General features: G+C 39.8%; 1 protein-coding gene across 1 annotated transcript; it reads right to left on the bottom strand.

The window, feature by feature from the left end:
• Positions 1-10,826: 10,826 nt before the first annotated feature.
• etnk1 (ethanolamine kinase 1) lies at positions 10,827-21,969 on the bottom strand. Its single transcript, XM_028418939.1, has 8 exons — positions 21,677-21,969; positions 20,129-20,388; positions 19,742-19,882; positions 18,772-18,914; positions 14,375-14,458; positions 14,108-14,268; positions 13,322-13,395; positions 10,827-13,212 (listed from the first exon to the last, which is right to left on the bottom strand). The coding sequence occupies exons 1-8, from the start codon at positions 21,821-21,823 to the stop codon at positions 13,140-13,142; spliced, it is 1,083 nt and encodes a 360-aa protein (XP_028274740.1). The 5' UTR covers positions 21,824-21,969; the 3' UTR covers positions 10,827-13,139.
• Between the last annotated feature and the right edge of the window lie 610 nt (positions 21,970-22,579).

Below are 22,579 nucleotides of genomic sequence, written 5' to 3'. Positions count from 1 at the left end.
ATTTAATGGAAACTTGCAGTCTAAATAGACGACGTTGGAAAGCCATTATTATCCAGTCATAGAGTGCTTGGTGAGGTTCTCAGGGGACAGTGGGCTCTCCAGAGTGGAACCCTGGGAATAATAAAAAAAAGCCCATGAGAACAAGGAGGGAAGAACAGTGCTTCCTCTAGTGTACAGTTATGCTGAAGTGTAAGGCTGAGTTCAGAAAGTGTGACTGAAGATAATCACGTATATTATCAATTGCTCAAGCAACAGTGAGAAAACTGTTGTACATTCCTGTATTTTGAATTTTGACTCTTCTTTCAATTTAAATATGCACGACGTTGTAAAATATTACTCACTCCACTAATGTTGACAGGTGATTACATTGCGTTTTTTTTCTATACTAGATTGAGGTGTACAGTAACACATCTAAGCAGCACAGTTAGATGGTGTAACATTCATATTTTTTCTGCCTTCATTACATGTATGCGTTATGCGTTCCTGTCAGGGGTTGCCACAGCAAATCATCTGTCTCCACCCAACTCTATCCTCCGTATCCTCCAGCTTTGTAAGTCTTATTTAATTTTGTTAGTTTTGTCACTACTTTGTATGAATTTAGCTTAAAATATAATAAAAGTTGTGCTATAATTATCTCACCATCACGTCCAGTTTGAGTTTACAGATATTTTATATATATATATATATATATATATATATATATATATATATATATATACAGTTTGTGATAAATTAAAGTTTTGGAATTACAAGCTTATTATCACAGTCCATTATTCTGTCACTTTTTTAGTGAATTTAAAGCTCATTAGCTAGCTTGCTAGCTGCAGGAGGCTTATGATTAGTCAAAGAACACCTTATGTCTACCAGCTAAGGTGCAACATTATGATCTTCTGCTGCAACAGTTGGATTAGGTTGAATTACTGAAGGAACAGTAGCCTAAATAGGACATTTTTTATATTGATGGTCACATGTCGACTTTTGTCTTCTTAATGATTTACACACTAGCATCTTAGTTCAGACCCCCCCCCCCCCCCAGAAGACAGATGTGACAAACTCTCTGGAGAAGAATGTTTTGAATGAATTGAGGCACTTTATCTGATTGGTCATTGATCTGTTTCTCAAACCAAAGAAACAGCAATCAGTGAGCACACAGTCTTATTTGAATAGTCATTTAGATGAGGAACAAACAATATTTCCTCATAATTTTCATTATAGCTGTTGTTTGTGCTAGCTCGTTGCTTTGCTAATACCACTATTGAGCTTGACAGTTTATAAGTATGATTTCATGGCAGGAAATAAACACCTTACATAAATATCCTGATGTTGTTTAGACACGATGTGTTCACAGAAATATCTGTAAGTTGATACAAACACACTGATAACCATTGGGACATCATATACAATGTAGCTATACTGTAGAGTGCATTCTGGCAAGGCAGCCATTTTGTAATTCTAAATGGACTTATTATCATCCATAGGATAACCATTGTTCATCACTGGGTGACTCACTGCTCAGTGTTCTTTGGCGGGATGCTTCAATAGTTGTCGGTCACTAATAACAGAAAAGAATGCAGCTGTGGTCAAGGTAAACTATGAGCTGTGACCAACACACTGCAAAATAAAGAAGTCAATTATTGTTTAGTTCTTAGCAAGAAAACAAATAAAGGATGGAAACAAGGAATAAAGCAGATATGTAAAACAAGCATGTCACCCCAAAGAATGTGGAACTGAGAGTAAAGAGAGGGAGCAGAGAAGGATTGAGAAGAAAGAAAGTGAAAAAGGGCAGTGAGAGAGCCAAGGAGAGGGTAAATATGGAGGCCGGATAACAAGAAAACAAAGGCAAAGAGAAAAAAATATCAAAAAGAGTGTGTGTGAAAAGGAGAGAGAAATGAAAGGAAGGAAAGACACAGTTAGCCGCCCGCACAACAGAACAAACTCATTTACAGAGCAGTGCTAGACTTGAAAACAATTATCTGCCATCTCCGTTGCCTCTGTAGAAGAGTAGCCTGTTTTGTGGGGCTCTTTGTTTTTCTCAAGGACATATTCATTATTTCAGATGAGACCCATTTGAGTCTAAATAAAGACTTTCTCTCCTCTCTGTCAGATTCACTGGTGCTGTGATGTTGCATCTGAGGGGATGTGAAAACACGTTTGAAAAGGAGTCTGATGAAAGCTCTTCTATGCCAGTAATGCATGTTCATTAAGTTTAAATTCTCTTTTTATTTTCTCCCTCTCTCTTCAACATTTGAGCCCAGGTGCTAATATTTGTGTTTTCTTGTGTTTGTACAAGTTTTCTCAAGCAATCGGTGACATCATTTTTTTTTCTTTTCATTCGTCACCCCACTGAAATACCCTTCTGTCCGAACAGGTCCTTTTTTTTCCCTTTTTTTTTAAAGGAGGCCACATCCTCTTGTGTGCTCGCAGGAAGAGGAGGAAGAAGCTGGCGCTAATCACATCCAGACAAAAGACACCTCTGACAAACAGTAAACAAGGAGCCAGAAGTCTTTTATGACTCACAGCGCACACACACATTTGCAGAAAGTGTTATTCCTCACCGGATGATGAGATTTTTGACACTGCGGGAAAATAATTTGCTGTTGTGTTTGCTGCCTCCTTGTTTCCACCTAAGGTCACAACATCAAAAAAACACAAACTGACATGGAGGACAAGGCGGCAAAATAGCCCGAGCCAGTTTCAGGTCCCATCTTACCTGCTCGGGAGGTTGTCTCGTCTCCGCTGAAGGACGTCTGTGTGAGTAAAATGAAAGAGGAGGTTACAGAGACAAACAAATACACACACATGCATGTACACATGCAAACACAACACACTTCAAATGGCCTTCAAGAGTCCTGCATTCCACATTTAATTGGAAGCTACAAAAAAAAAATTCACCATACAGCACCCTCCAAAGTAAACTTCTCACAGCCAATCACACGGGGAGGCCAGGTCTCTGGGGACCCGCCCTCCAGAAATAGGCACAGATAACCTATTGTTGGGAGCTCAAACAGTGACACACACACATGTATACACACACACATGACCTCACACACAAAACACACTTTCAGAGTAAGTATTACTTGTGAAACCAGCTGTAAACATGTTTTGTGAGCAGGTACTGTGAGTGTTTTCACAGCTATTTAATCCCAAATATCGTACGTGCAATGAGAAACTAATGGAAACTAATGGACCCCAGCAAAAAGCAGAGCAGAGAAAAACAGTGAGAAAGGGCCATTCGGCCTGTAAGAGGGAAAAAAAAGAAAGAAAAAGGTATCCTTGGTAACTATTTAAACATGTAATGTCACATTACAAGGCTGTGCTTTCTCCTCTTCGCACACACTTTTAGGAGACTATTGAAAGATACATTTGTATTCCTAAATTCACACGTGTTAATGTGATCTGACGTTTGCGCTGGAACATCAAAATGACAGCAGGTCTGCGAGCCCATGTGGGAAATGTGATGACTTTGATCTGAGCCTGTGTGACTGCAATCCGTGTCAAGACGAGGACAAAGGGCAAAGACACCGAAAAAAGGGGGGAGAAGCATTTTATCTCCCACTGCAAGTGTATTAGATTTATGTATGAAATTAAATGAGTGTTAATAAACTACACTTAAAAGACAAAAATGTAGATGTTGCTATTCTAGCTATCTTTCCCTGTTTCACATCATTTGGGGCATTTGTGTTTTTTTTTGTTCCGGCACTCTTTTTAATGTTTTAAAGCACGATTTAAACTCTCACGCTCTGAAATAAATAAATGTGTCTGAATCCAATCTGGATTAAAACATTATAATTGTGAGCATTTATCCCTGAAAATCCACAGCTGAAGTTTTTTAAGAGGATGTGAGCACTAGTTTTTATTTAACACAAACACACACAGGGGGGACATCTGTGCTGAACGCTGACCAAATCCGCAGCGACTTTACTCACAATACAAATTTTGTTGGAAGTGTTAGAATTTGTTTCAAGTTGATGGCACAGCCTCCATTTTGAGTTGACTTTGATATCATTCTGCGAACAGTGAAATGTCTGGATAAGTGTTGCGTTTAGGCCAGCCATCTGTACCATCTCCAACTCCAAAGCAGTTAGACTGCAGAGCAAACCCCTCGGATGTGAGGGTGGGAGAGACGCGGCGACGTTTTAAAATGGTTCACTGCTGGCATCTACTGGATGGACAGAGAAGCCCGGGCCAGACGGACTGTCATTTGTCTCCACTCCACTTCCCAGATAGATGAGTAACTTCATAGATGAGGCGTCACCTCAAATTCCAGCATCACAAATACCATGAAGTCACTAATATTAATTCAAAATATAAGATCAGAATACTGAATACCAGGGTGCATGATTCATACTTTCACATTTTTACATTTTCACATATTTCCTATTTCCTAGTGAAAAACAGCAGGGCTGATTTTAACCCCCCACCCCAACCTAAAAAATACCTAATCAATGTGAATTTTCTAAAAGAAAGAAAGAAATTAAAAATGTTTTATCATTTTTCTTTGAACTATAAATAAGTAGAAAAGATGCAAATGTCAGTGTTAAAGTGTAAAATTTCAATTCTTTGCTTAAAATAGTTATGTTGGACATAGACGTCATTTATAATAAACACTTTGTATGTTTTTTGGTATGTGGTCGAAGGCTGTGTAGGTGAATATGTGATAATTGAAAAATACATTAGTACGAGCTCCATCATACTTTGTGTGAGCCATAAAATATTTTCATTTGTGCAGCACGATGACTCAAATTCCTCAGTAATGTATGTAGTAACTTTCTTTTTGAAGTAATACTAAATGAGAAATGCCTGTATGTATTCTATGTATGTGTGTCTGTGTGTAGCTGAGGCTTATATTTAGATCAAATAATTGCTTCCTATAACTCTGCTGATACAGTGCAGGCAAGTCAGTTGAAGAATTTGTCAATTTCACTTTCTTCTGTTCCTCCTTCATTTTTATGTGTTTGTCCATGTGTGACTTGGGAAATCACAAACAGCGTGGGGGAGAGTGGCGATGGGAAAAGAGCTCCTGTGTGAACGAATTACTGTCACTTTGTTTTTTTTCCCCCCCAAGAACAATCCCCATCTAATTCTTGTAATTGTTGCCTCATAATATGACACATTCATATCATGCGAATGCATTCAGGGCTGGTCTGCTTAGGATGCTGCGGATTGAGTTAGAGAGTTCATCCATTACAATCAAGAACAAAGCCATCCCCTATCTGTTTCAGACATTTCACTCTTTATGATGCTGAGTATGGCTCTGAGGTTGTCAGAGAATTCAGACAAACAATGCATCGCTTTGAGATATATCAAGAGCTCCACAATGAGATCCTGTGTTGTTAAACATCTTGAAAGGGGAAGGCAGAGGGAGACAGAAGCAAACTCCCAGACAAAAGGGATTGTCTTGATTATTTGTCCGTCAGCGATGTCAGGAGCATATTATGAATGGCGATGGCTCCAAGGATAACGGTGATTGAGATTAAGGCCCCGCTGAGAAAGAGAAAGAGGGGGCGAAAAGACAGAAAGAGCAGATGAAGAAGAAGTGGAGAATAGATGTGACTACACTAGAAGAGAGAGAGATAGAGAGAGAGAGCTCTGTGATAACTGCCAGCCAACAGCCTGTTTGATCCTGAGGGATGGCAGAGGGATGTAAGGCGTTTGAAGCTGACAATCCCTTTGTGATGATAACACATGTTTTTCAGTTTGTGCGCTGATCCTCCCTCTCCTATTGTATTATGGGCAGCAGACGGCAGCTGCCTGGGCATTGTAGCGCTGCCGCTAATCTGAAACAATATCTTTAGGCCCAGCGTGGTTATGAGCAGCTGTCGGCATTGTGGGAAGCGCTGCTAATCTGCTTCAGTATCTTTAGCCCCTCGTTTAGCTCTTTGATCCTCTCCCATTATGCCTCCCTTTCTATCACAACGAGCGACTGAGCTTGGCAAAGCTGTGCTGGAATGTTGGAGAGATCGCGGCAAAGGGAAAAAAAAATACACAGTGCTCCTCATCAGAGGCTCGTCTGTTAACAGATGTTTCTCACTGTTTTTCCATGTGTGTGTCTCACTCTGGGCTTTTACACCTGTCACAGTTTGTCAGGCAGTGAGACAGAGAGGAGATAGAGACACAGGAAGGAGAGTTAAATCATATGTTTGGCCCTTCAAATCTGGAAGCCATTCATTTGTTCTCCGTTGTCCAATTCTGGCTTTTACCTGAGGCTGAGGTTTAAAGCAAGGTTTTGGTTCCCTTCAGCTCAGTGGTTATCATCTCTTTAGCTCACAGTTTAAATCTCAGTGTATGCTCCTCCTGCAGTTCAAAGACACGTGGATGATTCAGAGGAACTTGGAGGGATCAGTGGAGCTTACACAGTCAGAGGACTAAAGAATGCCATGGAGGCCACAGAGAGGAGCAGTAACATGTAAATGATTGCCAGTTACTTCCAAATATGCAGTCTTCAAATGAACATGGTTCAGGATATAACTGGCCCTATTACAATAATACAAATCTCTGTGTAAATCTCTCAAGTCTGCAACAAGCTTCTCTGGCATTTTATTGGCTGCCATGGTGATTGCACTTAATCCCACCTTCATGAGGAATTGGAAATTGATTTGACTGATGGTTTTTGGGTTTCTTGCTAGTTTCAGTTTTATTCTGACAGTTTTACTTCCTGCCTTTGTTCACTTGTTCACATTTCCTTCCTTCTTGATTAAGTTCAGTTCGTTTATGTTTTTACTCCCGTGCTTTATCGCACTTTTTCTGTGCCTTCTATCTTCTTTGTGTGACTCCAGTATAGAAGTGTATTTTGTGTCTTGTTTTGCATTGGGCCTTTCACATTATGACATGTTTGATGTAGTTACAAGGAATAAAAACATTTGTGACTTATTTTCAAGCCAAAATGAAAAAGGCAAGAAGGCTATTTATCACTTTCTCTCCATCCAGCAGCCAGGACCATAAATATTCAATCCAGTCTAATAGATTTTATCCAGTTTCCTGAAGCTACATCTTTCAGGAGGTGACATGCTGTCTCCTCTGTTTTGGCTGCTAAAAAGCACTAGAGGTTCCCTTATCTACCATGTCATTCTCATTGCATGTTTCCTGAATAATTAGAAATTTATATTTTGGGGTTGGACAAACAGTGATGGGATGTAATAAGACACAAACTGACGCAAGGACAACTTAAGGTTGAAAATACAAAAATAATTTTTGCCAAAAGGAATCTGCTCTCATCACACAGCAGTGTATTATGGTGCATCTATTTACTTTTTTGTGTGTAGTTAAGTTCACTGAGAGTTATTAAAACATCTGAAAACCAAGAGGTAGGAAAGAAGATTACATCTGTAGGAATTTGTAGGCATGGGATCCAAATGGGTCATGAGTCAAATGACAGTCTTTTAACAGCTTTGATTGTTTGAGTGAGGCGGTATAAGTAGTAATGAGATGAGGTAGGTGTAGCGGAGGTGTGTCTCTGTGTGTGTGTGTGTGTGTGTCAGTTGGGGTGTAAGCAAGCTGAGAGGATACAAGCTGCACACAATTAACAGAAACATAAATATCTCGCCGTGCTTAAGCAAGCCATTAATCAGATATAAATAGAGCGAAGGAGCCCTTTGTGATTAACGAGGTGAGACTTGCTGCTAATTACTGTTTCCTTCTCCTCTGGTAATTAGGTTGCTGCCTTGAATGGGGATGACTGAGACTGCCCTGACCCCCCCCCCCTTTTCAATATCATGGGCATTGTTCTGTTTCACTCTCTCCACAAATTCCTGTGTGATTGTTGTAGTTGTCTCTAATGAGGTGGCTAAAATGAGACTTCAACTTCTATAAAGGACTGAAGTTGACCTGAAGCCAGTCTTGCGCATGGGGTGGCCAGTTGAAATTTACAGGTAACAGGGGCACCAGCGGCACCCAAAGACACATTAAAGTGTCAAAGTGCTCACCCCGAAGCCACGCCTCCCAATCACATGGACGCGCATTACCTGAAGACGAGCTGCGGTCTGTGACTTCGGCCATCATGCACGCTGGTGCGCGCTGAGCAGGAAGAGAGTGACAACCAGCCAATACTCCGTGCAGGGTTGTCCCGGAGGATTGGCTAATGTTTTTAGCATTTTATAGCTTCCACAGATGATTAATATTCTTCGTTTTAATGTGAAACTGCCGAACTAATTGGTTGCTTTCGGACTATAAACAAAAGTTACACTAATTTAACAAAAAGTGCATCAGAATGAAATCTACCCTACATCTACATATAAATAAAGTAAAGTAACTTTACTGCACCTCTTTTCACAATGGACAAGAAGCCCTACTAACATCTGGCTCCGATGGCCTGAAAACATGAGTGTTTTCAGCATTATTTTCCTTCACTACATGTATTGCCATCTCACAGCCACAAATTATATCTGTCTACATTGTTCACTCATTGTTGACAGAAATGACTGAATGTGACAAATTAGACAAAAAAATCAGAATGGGGCTGCCTTTTTAAACTATAAAGAAACCAGACTGTCTCCACTGAGGTGTAAGAGCCTGAAATGTTTATTGCTAAAACTACTCCACAAAGAGTTGTGAGTTGTAGCCAATCAGACACCTCTGATGGATGTGCATCACAGCTGTGTCAGCACTTCCAGGCCGCAGCCTCTGACTATACCGACAGGCTTACATCGCCGCTCCCTGCATGTCACACTCTCTGGGCCCTGGTGATATACAGATGTAATCCATTACTACACACTTACACTAATTGTCTTCAGTTGGAAGTGGCTGCTTTGACCTTTTTATGGGAAATGAAAATAAGTGGAGGCGCAGAACAGGCGATATTGGATTCTGTTGTTAATTAATGTGTGTATTATCTGGGTGGATGAAGCCAGGGGGAGAAAGTTAATTGAATTACAGTCAGCGAGTTGGATAATGCACTGTTGTAATTGTTCGACTATATAAGACAGTGCTCACATTAGGGAGACGAAAGGCAGCCCTGATTTGCTTCTAGAAAATGGTAAGAAATTACTTGTTTGGTTTTGGGGTGTAAGGCATGAATGGCTTTCTAATTTAACCCTTAGGTTACTGTAAACATGTGCACTGTTAAAGCCTGGGTAAGCACTCTTTATTTCCTTTTGCATTGCAAACTAACACAACACAGCATCTCATCTTATAGTTGTTACTTTAAAACAAATAAAATAAATTATATATTGCATTTATGAAGACATTTTTAATATAACCAAATCTGCTCCTCCACAAAGAAAAACTGGCCCAGAGCTCAGTGTCTCAAAGCCATCTAAGCCTGGTTCAATGTGGTGTGTTCTGCAGAAATTCAGTATTTGCTTTGAATGTGGAAAGAATATTAATGAGCTGCCTTTATTTTAAATATAGAAATCTGTGTTAATAAGCATTAATATCACAAATAATAAATGCTGAATAGGATTATTTTTGTACCCCGTGGTGAGTTTACTGCCAGCTTTGGAGAGCCACGGGAGCTTTTTGTTTTAAATGTGGGGTATGTCGCCATCTTGTGGTAATCTCCATCTTGTGCATCTTACACATTTTTTCAGTTTATTCTGATGATTTCCTAGGACGCAGAAATTTCATTTTAATATTCTAGTGTTGTTGCTTTTCTTGGCACATTTTCCGTCATCATTTCTGCTACCTCTCCAATTTAATTGAACCAGATGTTACAAAGCTTGTGTTGCTCAGCTGAGGACGGTAATAATGTTTACATCCATGTGTGGATGTGTGGATGCACATCTGTCCTCTGCGCAGTGATGTTCTGGGTATATTCCACAAGAAAACAGTTACCACAAAAGGAGATACTGCTATAATTAATTTTTGACACTTTGAAAACCATAAACCATGTGCAAATTGTGGTGAACTGTCCCTTTAAAATGTGAGGCCAAGTTACACAGGTAAGAGAAGCAGGAAGACGGGGTTGAGGGACATACCACTAAATCTTGGTTTTTGTTCATATCACTCAATGCCTCATTCAAATACATGACTTAATCATTATGCAATCAAAACAAAACCTTAGCTTTCAAACAAAATACTCTGAAAAAACGTCTACAAACAAATGCAAACTCTCTAGGGCCAATGACATGTGACTAAGAGGTGACTTTATACAAAGTGATGGTGACCTGACCTCCAACCTGCACAGCTGGGTCTCATCTCTGATTAGGCCTCAGTCCCACCGGGCAGCTACCGGAGTTATAGCTTCTTCACAGTTCGTAAAACTGACTGGTCAGCTGGAAGAAAAGGTAATTATTTAAAGCTTGTGTGTTTGTGTGGGCGGTAACATTAACTTTGTGCACCTTCAGAAGACATTTGACCTCCACGAAGAACGATAACAGCACGAAAACGTAGGCCTTATTTCTGCCGCATTTCAAAATATGCTAACAAAAGTTGTTGTGTATTTACCTGGCTAATATCGTTTCCGTATCAACCCTAGCACACAAGCTAATTTACCTGGCCTTTTAATTAATGTGATTTCATTTACAACCACTGACGGTAAATAAATAAACTTTGCAGCGCAGTGCTTGGATCATACTTTTAAATATTCAGGATTACCACGATGGCCATATTTTCCTTTACTTTTTTTGCCCTTTATATGTTCACTGAAGCTGCAGTACCGTTTTTGGCCACATTGTGAAACAGCCCAGAGAGGCGCTGTTTCAGGCAACACAATTTTTGTAAAAGCTAAAGTTACATTTGCTATATCAACATAAAATAAAAATAGGTCACGTATGGTGGTATTTCATTGTCTTTCTACCTAATAACTTTTACATTAAACTATGACTTAAACTGACTTAACATATAAGGCTAACAAATGAACTAGATTTTAAAAAAAGAGGAAGATGTCAGGATCTAAGTGTAAATAAACTTTATTTTATTCAAGTTTCCAATTTCACCTCTTACACCAGGCAATTATCCACTTTAATGCAACTTTTAGAAAACAAAAAAATAAAAGCTCCCTCTATGTACATTAATTCACATGAGAACAAGCAAAGATAATACATTTGTATACTGTACATATAGACATATGCTACAGTGGCCAGATACATCAAAGGAAACACCATTAGATATATAGCAGTGGTGATTTATGTTATAAGCAGCATAGAGCTTACTTTTGTTGTACAGAGAAAATGCATACATTTGGTCAAGCATTTCACTTGACAATTTCTAACCTGTTACCTGGGATGAAATTTTTGTCAAATTTAATAAACAGTATTAATTTATGTTATTGTATATTTATTCTGTGTAAACATGGTCAACAGTCTAGTGACCGTACACTGGAAAAATATCTTCCACAGAACCCAACAGCTCAAAGTGGTTGGTTTTTAATCAAAAACAGTAAATTTAAGATGTAGGGTCAGTAATGGGCTTTAGTAAAAACCTCACAAATGCAGACTAACACACTCTTTAGTCTGTGCTATGCAGGAGAATACGATCAGTATTGCTGAGTCTCTTCACATGCATTTGTCATTCTGGTTATTACTAAACAACAGTCTTGTTTTGTTAAAAAGCTTAGGGAGGTAAAAATCAAGTCTTCTATTTGAGTATGGCGCTGCAACAAACATCCACGTGCTTTTAAAAATCTTAGCCTTAACGTTTCCCATTTAACTAAGTATAAAAACTGTCACTTTTAATAACCATGTGTAATCGTTATGCAAATTCTACAAAATGATACAGTGTGCACAATGTACAAGCAAAAACACATGAGCACTTTGGTGTAGGCTTTTTAAATAACAGATGAACTTGCTTTTAAAAGGCATCCTAAAGCTGCTTTTAAAAACATTTATGAACATAAAGGTCAAAAGTGAATAAGAATTCTTTTCCAGCAGATGGTGCTCTTGCTATTCAGGTCCCTCTTACAGCAGACTATTTTCACCTTTTTCAACATAACACTGTCCAACTCAACAGAACGGCAACAACCAAACATGTCTTCGAACATGCACACATTCCTACAGACCATCATTTTAACATTCACTGCTTAAAAAACACATGGCTCAAAAACCTGACAGTAAGCAAGGCCACATCACAAATAAAATCTGGTCAACAAGTACACAATCTGTCCTTGGTTCATCAGGACTGAAATGCAGTGTTTTGTAAAATTAAAGATGATTCCCACACTTTCCCTGACAAGGAGCAGACAGTGTTATGGTTTGGTCTTGTCTAGAGCAGCATGGCTTTCAGCTGATGTCAGTGAATTAAATCCCCATCACTGCTGACTTACCATGTGAGCTCAACCAAATTTCCAGCCCAGCAATATGAACATGGAATGTTCAGTTTTCAGTCAGATACAGGTTTGTCCCTGGTTAACATGGGGACAAATTCCAAATGTCAAAACTGAAACATGAAACCTACATTACAGTGAAAGCCTTTCTTCATATCAAATAGATATACAGTGATATAGAAGTAAACACAAGATGCTATGCTACTACTTAATGTTTGTAACTTCATGAACCAAAACAGAAGCCCGCACCCATCTACTACACTACAGTGACTAGATGGCTATTCTGGTGCACCACCCATGCATGCACTGAATACTAGGGAAAATAAGGGTGAAATGCAGCCCCCAAAATATTTTACGTGGCCCACAACGTATTTTACATGGGACAGCACTTGCCTTTACACATTAGTGTTTCTTTTTTTCCAATTCAATTCTTTGCAAAACAAAGCAGGCTTTGTATAGCTTTATGTTGTAATAAGTTTGGTCTTTAAGTGGGCTGGCTCTCAAAGGTTTTCCCCTTGGATGAATGTGCATATGAGGAGGGTGTCGCCAGGTGATCAGATTGGTGACCTGTCGGACACATTGATGGATGCTATGTAGTGATATGCCACCTCTGCTTTACTGTCTTCAATTGTTAGCTATTAGAACAGCTGCTTTCAAATATAGGCTGTTGATATGCTAATATCTGAGTCGATATTAGAGCAACAAAAGTGACCACAATAAATTGGGTTTCACATTATACCAGGTCAAAAAATCTGTCTTTCACACGTGGCCCAAACAAGTATGTCAGCAGATGATGAATAAGACTGTGGTCCTTTCAATCTTTAACTCTCAGTCTGGGTCTTCTTTACACAGACCTCTAGAGGGCAGTCTGCGGCCATCATGTGAGCAGGTTGGAAGGGAGACAGAGGAGGAGGAATAGAAGGTGATGAGTGGGAGGAGTCCTTTATTCTGGTAAGTTCAGTGCAGCCGCCTCTGGTTTCATCTTGAAGTACTGGTTGAACCGTAGGACTGCATATCTAAGAAAAGGGAGACACACAGGGAAGCAGATAATGATTAAATTACCAAAATCTGCTATTTTTAGCAAAATAAGTGTGCTTGTAAGCTTATGTCAAGATAGCAACATACTCCAAGAAGTCAAAGTCGATGGTGGAGAATTTGGCCTGAATCAAAGCCCAGAGACCCCAGAAGAAATGAGATGCCTAGAAACAGAGGAGAGAGGATTAGGATGTACTCAATGTATTAAAGTAAATGGCGTTTCTAATTACCAAACACAGCTCTCTCAAGCATAAAGCCAGCAGAAGCCCTATGGCAACAACAACAAATAGATGACACAGAAACACAATTGCTTCTCTTGCCCATCCTCCATGCTGCCCTCTTTTCCTCGTGACAGTAAACAGTGTGGCTCAGGGGAGATCACCGGCTCTCACCAAGGTTGCAAAATTTAATTATGATTGCCACCCATTTGGTGGCTGCCTCACCGAGCACATCACAAACATCATTCACTCATTTTCGGAGCAGGTAGCACAGTTTATAGCCCTCTGTACTGTTTAACCCTCATCCCTGTTTGCTCGCCCTGCACCTGGCAATACGGAAAAGCCCCCAGGCCTTTTCTGTACTTTGGAAGTGCCTAATTTTATGAATTTATTTTTGACAGTGAAAACAAATATGACAAGGGAATAACAAGTTTGTTTTGCCATATGCTTCATATGAGACTCAAAAACTCCCACACTACTATAAAAAGAGTATAAAAATGAATGACCTCAAACCATTACTACATTACTACCGCAGAGTTCCTCCTAAAATAAGTAATGATTTGTCCATGAAATCTTTCCCATATAGTCTTACGAGCAGTGAGGATGTAAATAAACTTGACTATACTCTTTGAAATGTAGTTAGGAATCAGATACTTACCAGGGCAAACTGGTTGACTTGAACATACAAGATCTCCACTTCTCTATCAGTGACTACACTGCCCTGGCCTTTATGTTCTTTGTAGGCCTCAAGGTAACAGCGGAACCACTGAAGTTGAAAGTCCCGCTCTGGGTAGTGACTGTAGTCCACTTCATTCAGGCCTGAGAATGGAGAAAAAAACTCAATAGCACAAATGCACACATATTTTCCCACACTGTATATAATTGTTTTTTTACATATATATTAAAGACTGCAAAAAAGACTCACCAGCGAACTCATTGAAATGGTTCCCAATGTCATAGGCTTGGTAATTGTACCCAGCATACTCGTAGTCAATGAACTTTACATTTCCTGTAAATAGAAGCAGATTTGTTTAGACAGAGACACAAGAAGCAGATAAAAAATGATTATGTTGTGTTTTCCCTTTGATAACTCAGAATGTCAAGACTTTTTTTTTTATATCCGAGTAGACTAGTTGGGTAGTTGGCCAAGTGTCAGGGCAGGGAGTAAGAGTTTGCATTTTGAGGGAAGTAGAATGTAGAGGAAGACCCCAGTTCAGGGTAAACGTTGGGCTTAAAACTGTCAAAATAACTGTTACTACTGTAAACTAAGGAAAGTAAATGTGAAAAATAACAGACAAATAGCTAATACATATTCATGGGGCTGTCAGCCTTTTGTTAGTTACGGACTCTTGTCTAGTGTGTTTATTACCCATAAAGTATAAAATAAGCAGCTGGGTTACATTAACAGAGATGGAAATGCATGATGCAACAAATGGAAAACATTCAGGGTAAAAAGAGGAGAGTTGGCTTTCAGAGAATATTTGTTTTGGATACATGCACAGAGCAAAAAGAAAAATACGGCCTGGTCAAAGTTATGTTTTGAAGACATGGGAGAAAAAAAGGAAAACACAAGCAGAGGGACAAAGGGAGGAAGATAGTAAAATACAAAGAGACAGTAGTTTTGAGAAAAGTACAGTGAGCTGCCAAAGCAAATGTACAGCAACACACTCTTAAAGTCAACAAAGTTCTGAGAAAACTTTGTTGACTTACAGAAAACAAAGCAGCTTAAGATGATGACTGAGATCTAACTGGAGTACCAGCTCTTAGATACACACATTTTAAGTGTCCTTAAGTCTTGTGACATTTATGAGAATCTCAAAAACTTTGAAGTCATCCTTTAGTCAGAATAGTAGACTACAGGCTCAAAAACTATATTCTGTAAAAACACTGTCAATGTACTTGGGCGTCAGCATTTGTGAAGTGACTGAAAATTACAGTTAATGTAATTTTAAATCTGATGTTAGCAGCACAGAGGGGCAAAGAATGTGTTGCTGTCTGAATGCATTTGTAGGTTGCCGAAAATGTCAAGTGTCTGCATTAACGGTGAACAAAGAGGGGAAACATTCAGACACAAAGCGGTCCATCTCATAATACAAACCCTTACATTCCCAAGCCCAACTGCCCAAAGCAGAATTTTGAATAACAAGGGATTTTTTTTGTTGTTTTTGGCCTTAGCTAATGTTTTTGCACTACTATGGAACATTGGTTTTTGAGGTGGTGCTGGACTACAGAGAAAGACACTTTGAGGTGGGTTACCAGCCAGCGTGTAGGTCCTAGCGGGACACAACTGAACACCTCCAGGCAGTGGCTATAGCCCCCCTGTGCAGCAGATGAAAAGGTTGGGGCAAACACAGCTTTCATACATGCTCACTCTCACTGTCACATTTTGTCTGTTATCCTTTTTTTCTCTCACGCACAGCGTCGAAACATTAGGCCCTGCAGCCACACTTCCAATCCCTCTTCCACCATCCCACTTCCCCTTTCACAACACTCCCCTCAAATGCTCCCTTCCGATTGGCCCGCTGTAAATCCACTAGCGTGACACCTCTGCTGCTTCTGCAAATGACAGAGCCTTCCTGAGAGGCTTCCTGTTGGTTGCTGATCTGCAGTTTTTTTGGCCTTTGAAACCAAGTAAAGTGATTTTTTTTCTTAATAGAAAACCTCTAAAGTCAGAGGAACTTAGCCTGTGTCAAGGGGTACAAAGGAGAGACAAAAAAGTAACACAGCTCTTGTTGGGTGTGTGGCAGTATCTTTGGAAAACAGTAAAAAAAATAACTGGGCTTCTATCGTGACTGTTTATGGTTTTAACAGAACAGGAAGTGTTGGTTTCTTTGTTGTTACATTTAGCAGACAGTGGTTTCAACTCTACAACTACAGCTGAACAGAAGTGACAGGAAGTAGCATGGTAGCTATTGTGTTTTTTTTTTTTCATGCCAACTCAACCGGCTGTATGAGCGGTGCAATTCAAGACAGCATTGCATTTACAAGAACGTAGAGAAGATTGAAGCAAGGCGTCTGGACTTGTAGAGTTTTCTAGAAGACGTTTCACTGCTCATCCAAGCAGCGTCTTCTAGAAAACTCTACAACTCTACAAGTCCAGACGCCTTGCTTCAATCTTCTCTACGTATGATGACCTGGATGACTGAGAATCTTCATCAACATTTACAAGAACATTTCTTTAGACGGCTTAAGTGGGCATGGTCAAAAATACAATAATTGCGGCTTAGAGCTGCTCCATTGTGGTTGCCGTTTGTAGGTGTGGTCTAGCTGTGTTCGCATGATTAAGGCAAATGCTTATATTGAGGTAAAGGTTAAGATACAATTCCTATCTATTTTGGCTTTTAATCATTAATGCTTCCAAAAGCCTTTTTTTATTTACTTATTGATACCTGAAACATGACTCAGCATGTTTGCAAATCTGCATAGATTCTGTGCATGGACTTCTACATCTTTGTGTAGAGAAATGTTAAGGGTTGGGTTCCATGCAGGGTGTGGGTAGAAACTGGATATCTGGCTTAGCCAATCGGTATCTTGATGGGCAGTACCACACATTTAAATGAGATTCTGCAGGTGTGTAAGCCGACTCCCTGTTGAGCTACTGTTGCCAAGAAACAGCTTTTCTGTCTGCCCTTATTTCCCCACTACATTTACAGCTGTATGTTGTTCTTTTAAAGGATAGGGTTAATTGTATCCGGTATTATGTATGTCAACTATTTCCACGAAAAGACCAGAACCAACAATGAGATAGACACTTGATATTTTCCATTTTTTTGTGCATTCCAGTGCTTCCCAAGCCTATTCTTACCTTACAAATATGTCAAGAAGGCTTATTCTCACTTGCTGAGCTGATTTAACAAATGTTAATCTTGCAGGAGTAAACTTATTTTGCTTCTTGGCTTCTTAACACATTGTGGGCTCCCTGTGCATTCACAGCAGCAGGAAGGTGTGTTCCATATAGTATTGACTCATAATAAATAAGTGATAAATATCATGACATAATGGGACATATCACTCCGTGACCCAGTGTGGTGTTTTTGATTTGTTCTATGCCACAGATTAATAATATTATATACAATATTTTGGCTATACTTGCTGCATCAGTTCAGTGTTGGTTTTGCTCTCATCATGGGGTTTTTGTAGAAGGGAAAAATACAGAATATCTCTTCACCTTTATTGTCTATGGTAGAAAGTGGCTTTACAACTGAGGCATTTAGCTGGTGTCAGACTTACTTACAATAACAGTGTAATAACCAGTTTTGTAAGTAGCCTAGAATTAATAGGTCAGACAACTGTTGGCGGAGTAGCATTGGAGGGTGATAGGTATGTACGTGGCTCCTACTGCTGCCATGAATCCCGATAAGCCTGAGCAGTAGGCAGACTACGTGGAGCCCCTCAGAGCTGAATGTGCGTGGGGTTTGTCTCTCTCCATTGCCTCCAGAGGGCAGGGTGGCGCAGGGCAGCCACAGCCTCAGCTGTCATTCCTATGGGAAAAAGGCTAGACACAAGGAGCTGTGAGATGGGCCTCGCCCCTCGTCGCAGACTGACGAGGGGACTGACAGCTCTTAAACCTTCCCTTAAACCTCCCCACCCACCTCCCAAAAACATAAAAAACTCTTCTTTCTCTGCTTGTAAATTCTTTCTTTTCCATTTACCACGCCATTCATCTGCTATGAAGACAGTTTTACTGACTAGCCTCAGGTCTGTATGATTAAATTTGTTCAATGCCTAAATGTTTACCTGAGGACAGGGTGCTTGACATTCATTTCATCAAAATAATGGCAACATTGCTACAGCACCAAAGTATGTGGTATGACGCAATGGCATTGTTTGTTCAAGCTCATATAAAGCTAAAAACATTTATACTTTAAGCTTTCAGCATAGAATTAGAACGCCAGATCAGACACATTGTGGTAAAATGAAATCAATTAAAATAAGTCAAGTCTTGTAGTTCTAATTAACAAACAATCCAGTGACATTAATTTTATACCAATTTTTTAAAACTTCTTTATGCTTTTGTTTTGGTTTATTTGAGGCAAATTCATATTTTATCTCACTGTGCAAGTGTGATGTGCCTTTTAAATAATGATGTAACGCTTTAGCAGAACATCCAGACAACTGGATCGTCTCGTCTGACATTACTAATTCCATGCTGGCAGTCCAATGCAAACACTGACAAATGAGTGAAGCATGTGACTAGGGTTGAGGAAGTCCAGTTAATGCACTCCTACCTGAGCACAGGAAACAATGCAGACCACACTACAACACAGTTAAGACACACAGTAGTCACATATCTGTGACTAAACTCATGTAGTGCATACTCACCTGCCTCCTGGTTATAAATAATATTTTTGCAGAGGAGGTCATTGTGGCAAAGAACTACAGGGGAGCCCAGCACTGACAAGTTCTGCTGGAGCCACACCAACTCTTCTCTGAGACACTGAGGGCTGGGGACCTCCATGCTCAACCTGGAGGGGGCATAGAGGGTGAAGAAGAAGTAGGAGAATTAATGAATGGCAGATGGAGGTGCATAATTCATTAGTCGAAAAAGCACAGAAATAAAGGGGAGGGCGAATATAGGCACACTAAATAAAAAGTATTATTTATTTTTTACACAAGCTCTTTATAACAGTCCATATATATAATTTTGTCCACTCGACATGACATACAAAAATTGAGCTAAATAGTAACATTTCTAAAACAAAACAACTGAAATTGTAAGTTTTTCAACTAGACAATACGGTCATTGTTATCTAATGTGAAAATCTCCACAGTGGGTAACGTTGTTGTTCTTTTAAGTTACACCAGTCAACATCCAAAACAGTTTTACTCTTGTGTCATGTCTTAGGAATGCCATAGCTGTAGTAAACCTGCTGAGGTCATGATAAGAATCACTTCCTCAGATGTGACACCATGTACTATGTACAGCCGATAATTAATTTTCTTGTGCCGTGTCATTTGTCGTGCTTGGATCATGTATGTGTCACTGACAGTATGAGGTCATATAGTTTGTGTTAATAAAAAAAAAAACAACACGTGGCAAGTTATATGACACAGCAATGTAATATCAGCTCAATTTATGAATACTCGGCCTTCAGCCAGATCAGAATCAGATCAGTTTGATAATTCAGGTTCAGTAGAAAGCAGTTCTGAATTTCATTTAAATCATCTATAATTTCTATTAACTTTAAAAATGACATTGAAATGGAATTAAAACACAAAACAAAAACAATTAAAGGGCATCAGAGAAAATTCTGACAGATAATCAAACTTGTATAGTATCATAAAGCCTCACCTGGCATTCTGCTCAGGGTCCTGGAAGTACTTGGGGATGAGAGCAAAGTACTTGCCCATCTTAAGCCACAGGTCAGACTGAGGCACCCAGCCATTGTGGGCATGGATAGCATGGTACTTTGCCAGCTGCCTGGCAATAAGCCTGCAAAGGTAAAGACAGAAAATGAGAGGATGAGAAACTTAAAGCACTAATATGCAAAAGGGGTCCAGTTAACAAGTTAGCCAAAGATTGTAAAAACATATATTAAGACCCAATATCTGTTATTTTTCATTAATTGAATTCACCAGTATCCACCACAGTTCTCCCTCTCTCTTATAATTTTCTGCATTAACAGACCTGTCTCCTGTGAACAAGCTGACAAACATTGCATAACAATCATTTATTTACCTGAAAACTGGTTGGCTGCGAATGTGCTCAGGCTCCAAGGCAGTTCCTTGCAGAAATTCATAACACAGGCCATTGTTGAAGGTAGAGTAAAGGCATGGGGCACAGCGGTGTTCGTGCAGTACCCTAAAACTTTTCACCTCATTTTCACGGTCAACCAACAGTTCTGTTTTGTTGCCATAAATGCGGACCAGGACCACATCCTGCATGACTGCACCCACATAGCAACCAAGTAGCTTATTGGTTATTCCATCTGTAAAAAACTGCAGAAATGGAGATAAAAACCGGGAACAGGTTAAAAGGGAATGACCTACATAACTTGGTACCTACTACTTTACCTAACTCATCCTGTTGATAACAAACACCCATGCTGCTATTTGAATACCAGGCCTGGTATTAAACCTACATTGTTTTGAGTATTACGAAAGTAATGAGAGGAGTCAGTTTCTGGCAAACCTCAAGTAAAAACAGGCAGTAGGAATATGGACTTAAAAAAACAAAAGTTTGCCCTGTTTGGTTGATCAACTGTGTAGCTGGGAACTTTTTGTTAAGAGGTGGGGGAGTCAGAGGGCCAACATACCAGCCCTAATTGTTCATTCTATCTGCGATAGAATGACTGGACTGTCAGGAATTTTATTTTGTCTGAGGAAGCAATGACTGGCATTTGCTGAGTTCCCACTTTGCTCTCATTGATGAGTAAAGGAGAGGGTGGCAGAGCATGTGACCAGTTTCCACCCTCACTGTATTGACTAAATAGAGCCACACCCCCGTTTTTTTCTTCTTTCACTGCAAAGGAAAATAAACTTCTCTGGTTGTCTGTACAGGCGACGATGTTGTGTGTATGACTCATAGTGTTTACCTGGCATAGTGTAATGTAACTAGTTCTGTTTGGCTTTGACAGATCAATCAGCAGTCTAATCTTATAGGATTAGGTTAAGTCACTCATGCAAGTGAAAAAGTCTGTAGTCATGCTCTATTTCTAGCCTGTGTAACTTCCAGAAGTTAACAAGAATAGTCTAAAACTGGCTTCTAATCTCTCGTTTATGCTATACACAGTTGTCTCTCAAAACCTTGGTAAATCTCTTAAGAAAAAACAGATTAAAGGATTCAAGGAACTCTGGTGGGTTGGGCGATTGCACAATCACATTTTTGGTAAAACAGACCCTCCATCTATACAACTACCTCCAAGTTCCTGCTTGGCTCGTTCATCACCACTCAAAGAGGGAGGCAGAAAATCAGACCTCTCCTGGGTTGGCAGGCTGCGCTAACTGATCCATGATCATGGTACAGGCTGACTCATAGGCAATTTGCAAAGGCAAAACCTCGAGGCGGAATATATTAGGCCAGTATGGCCTGCAATGTAGCAAGGACATTTTCTACTATATAGCCTTATAAAGGCATGTTACGTGAGACATTAACACCTCACCTTACGAAGACTGTAGCTAGCAAGTTATATAATAAGGGGACAACTTACTAGCACCCGCATTCGCATTTATTAACATCGTCAACCACAAACACTAATATTCAAGCACAGTAACGGTGAAATACTACCTTCATTTTGACCTCAGACGGCTTCCAGTTCGGTCTCAGCTCCTTCATCAGTTTCAGTGCACCCGGTCTGTAGTCGTTCTCGTCAACTGTCACATCTATTTTGGGCACAGCAGGGGCTTCTTCGGGTACGTGAATGAAGTTGGCCATGATACAGTCTTTATGTCTTGAAATATCTTGCACTCTGAATATTGCTGTGTCGTACTCTGCGACAAAATGCGCAAAGTATGAAAATGCGCGGAGAGCGACGGTGCTATAATCTTGCTGTAGGGCGACGTGCGGCAACGCCTCTCAATAAGCCCCACCCACCTGGGGAAAAAAAGTAGACTCCCGGTGCATGCTGGTACTCGAATGACTCACTAGGAGCGCTTGTTTAATGGAGTAAGCGTGCACCCTTGGCGGGGCTTACACATTTTAAACATGTGTATGTGGAGATAAATGTTTGACTTTATATTAAATACACGCGAAATCATCGAGACAAATACAGTTATTTAAATTGATGGACACAGATCTGTCTATAATTGTCAGTAATACTTCTTACTAACTCATCGGTGGCCCTTGGTGAATACACACAAACGTACACACATTGCAAACGTAATTCACAATGTTGCAGACGACACATCCGTAATCTGCTTGAATGAAATACGCTTTGTGTCATGTCTGAGCCTTTTAAATGTCAGCGTCGTCTGACATAGAGAGGGCAAAGCCACTTTAATTTAGGTTAAGCCAGCCCTTTGATCACATACACATACAACTATTGACAGAGTTAAATGAAAAAGCATTTACCCAAACTTATTTCTATTATATAGATGTGAATCTTTTTTTCTCCCTGTTGTTGCATAGACACTGACCAAACATGTTTAGCATTCCTAAATATGTAAATATGTTTTATATCTGTGTCAACAT

Source organism: Parambassis ranga, chromosome 2 (assembly GCF_900634625.1).
Source record: "Parambassis ranga chromosome 2, fParRan2.1, whole genome shotgun sequence".
Taxonomy (NCBI): domain Eukaryota; kingdom Metazoa; phylum Chordata; class Actinopteri; family Ambassidae; genus Parambassis; species Parambassis ranga.
The sequence above is the reverse complement of the archived record's forward strand: the minus strand, read 5'-3'. Positions and strand labels throughout refer to the sequence as shown.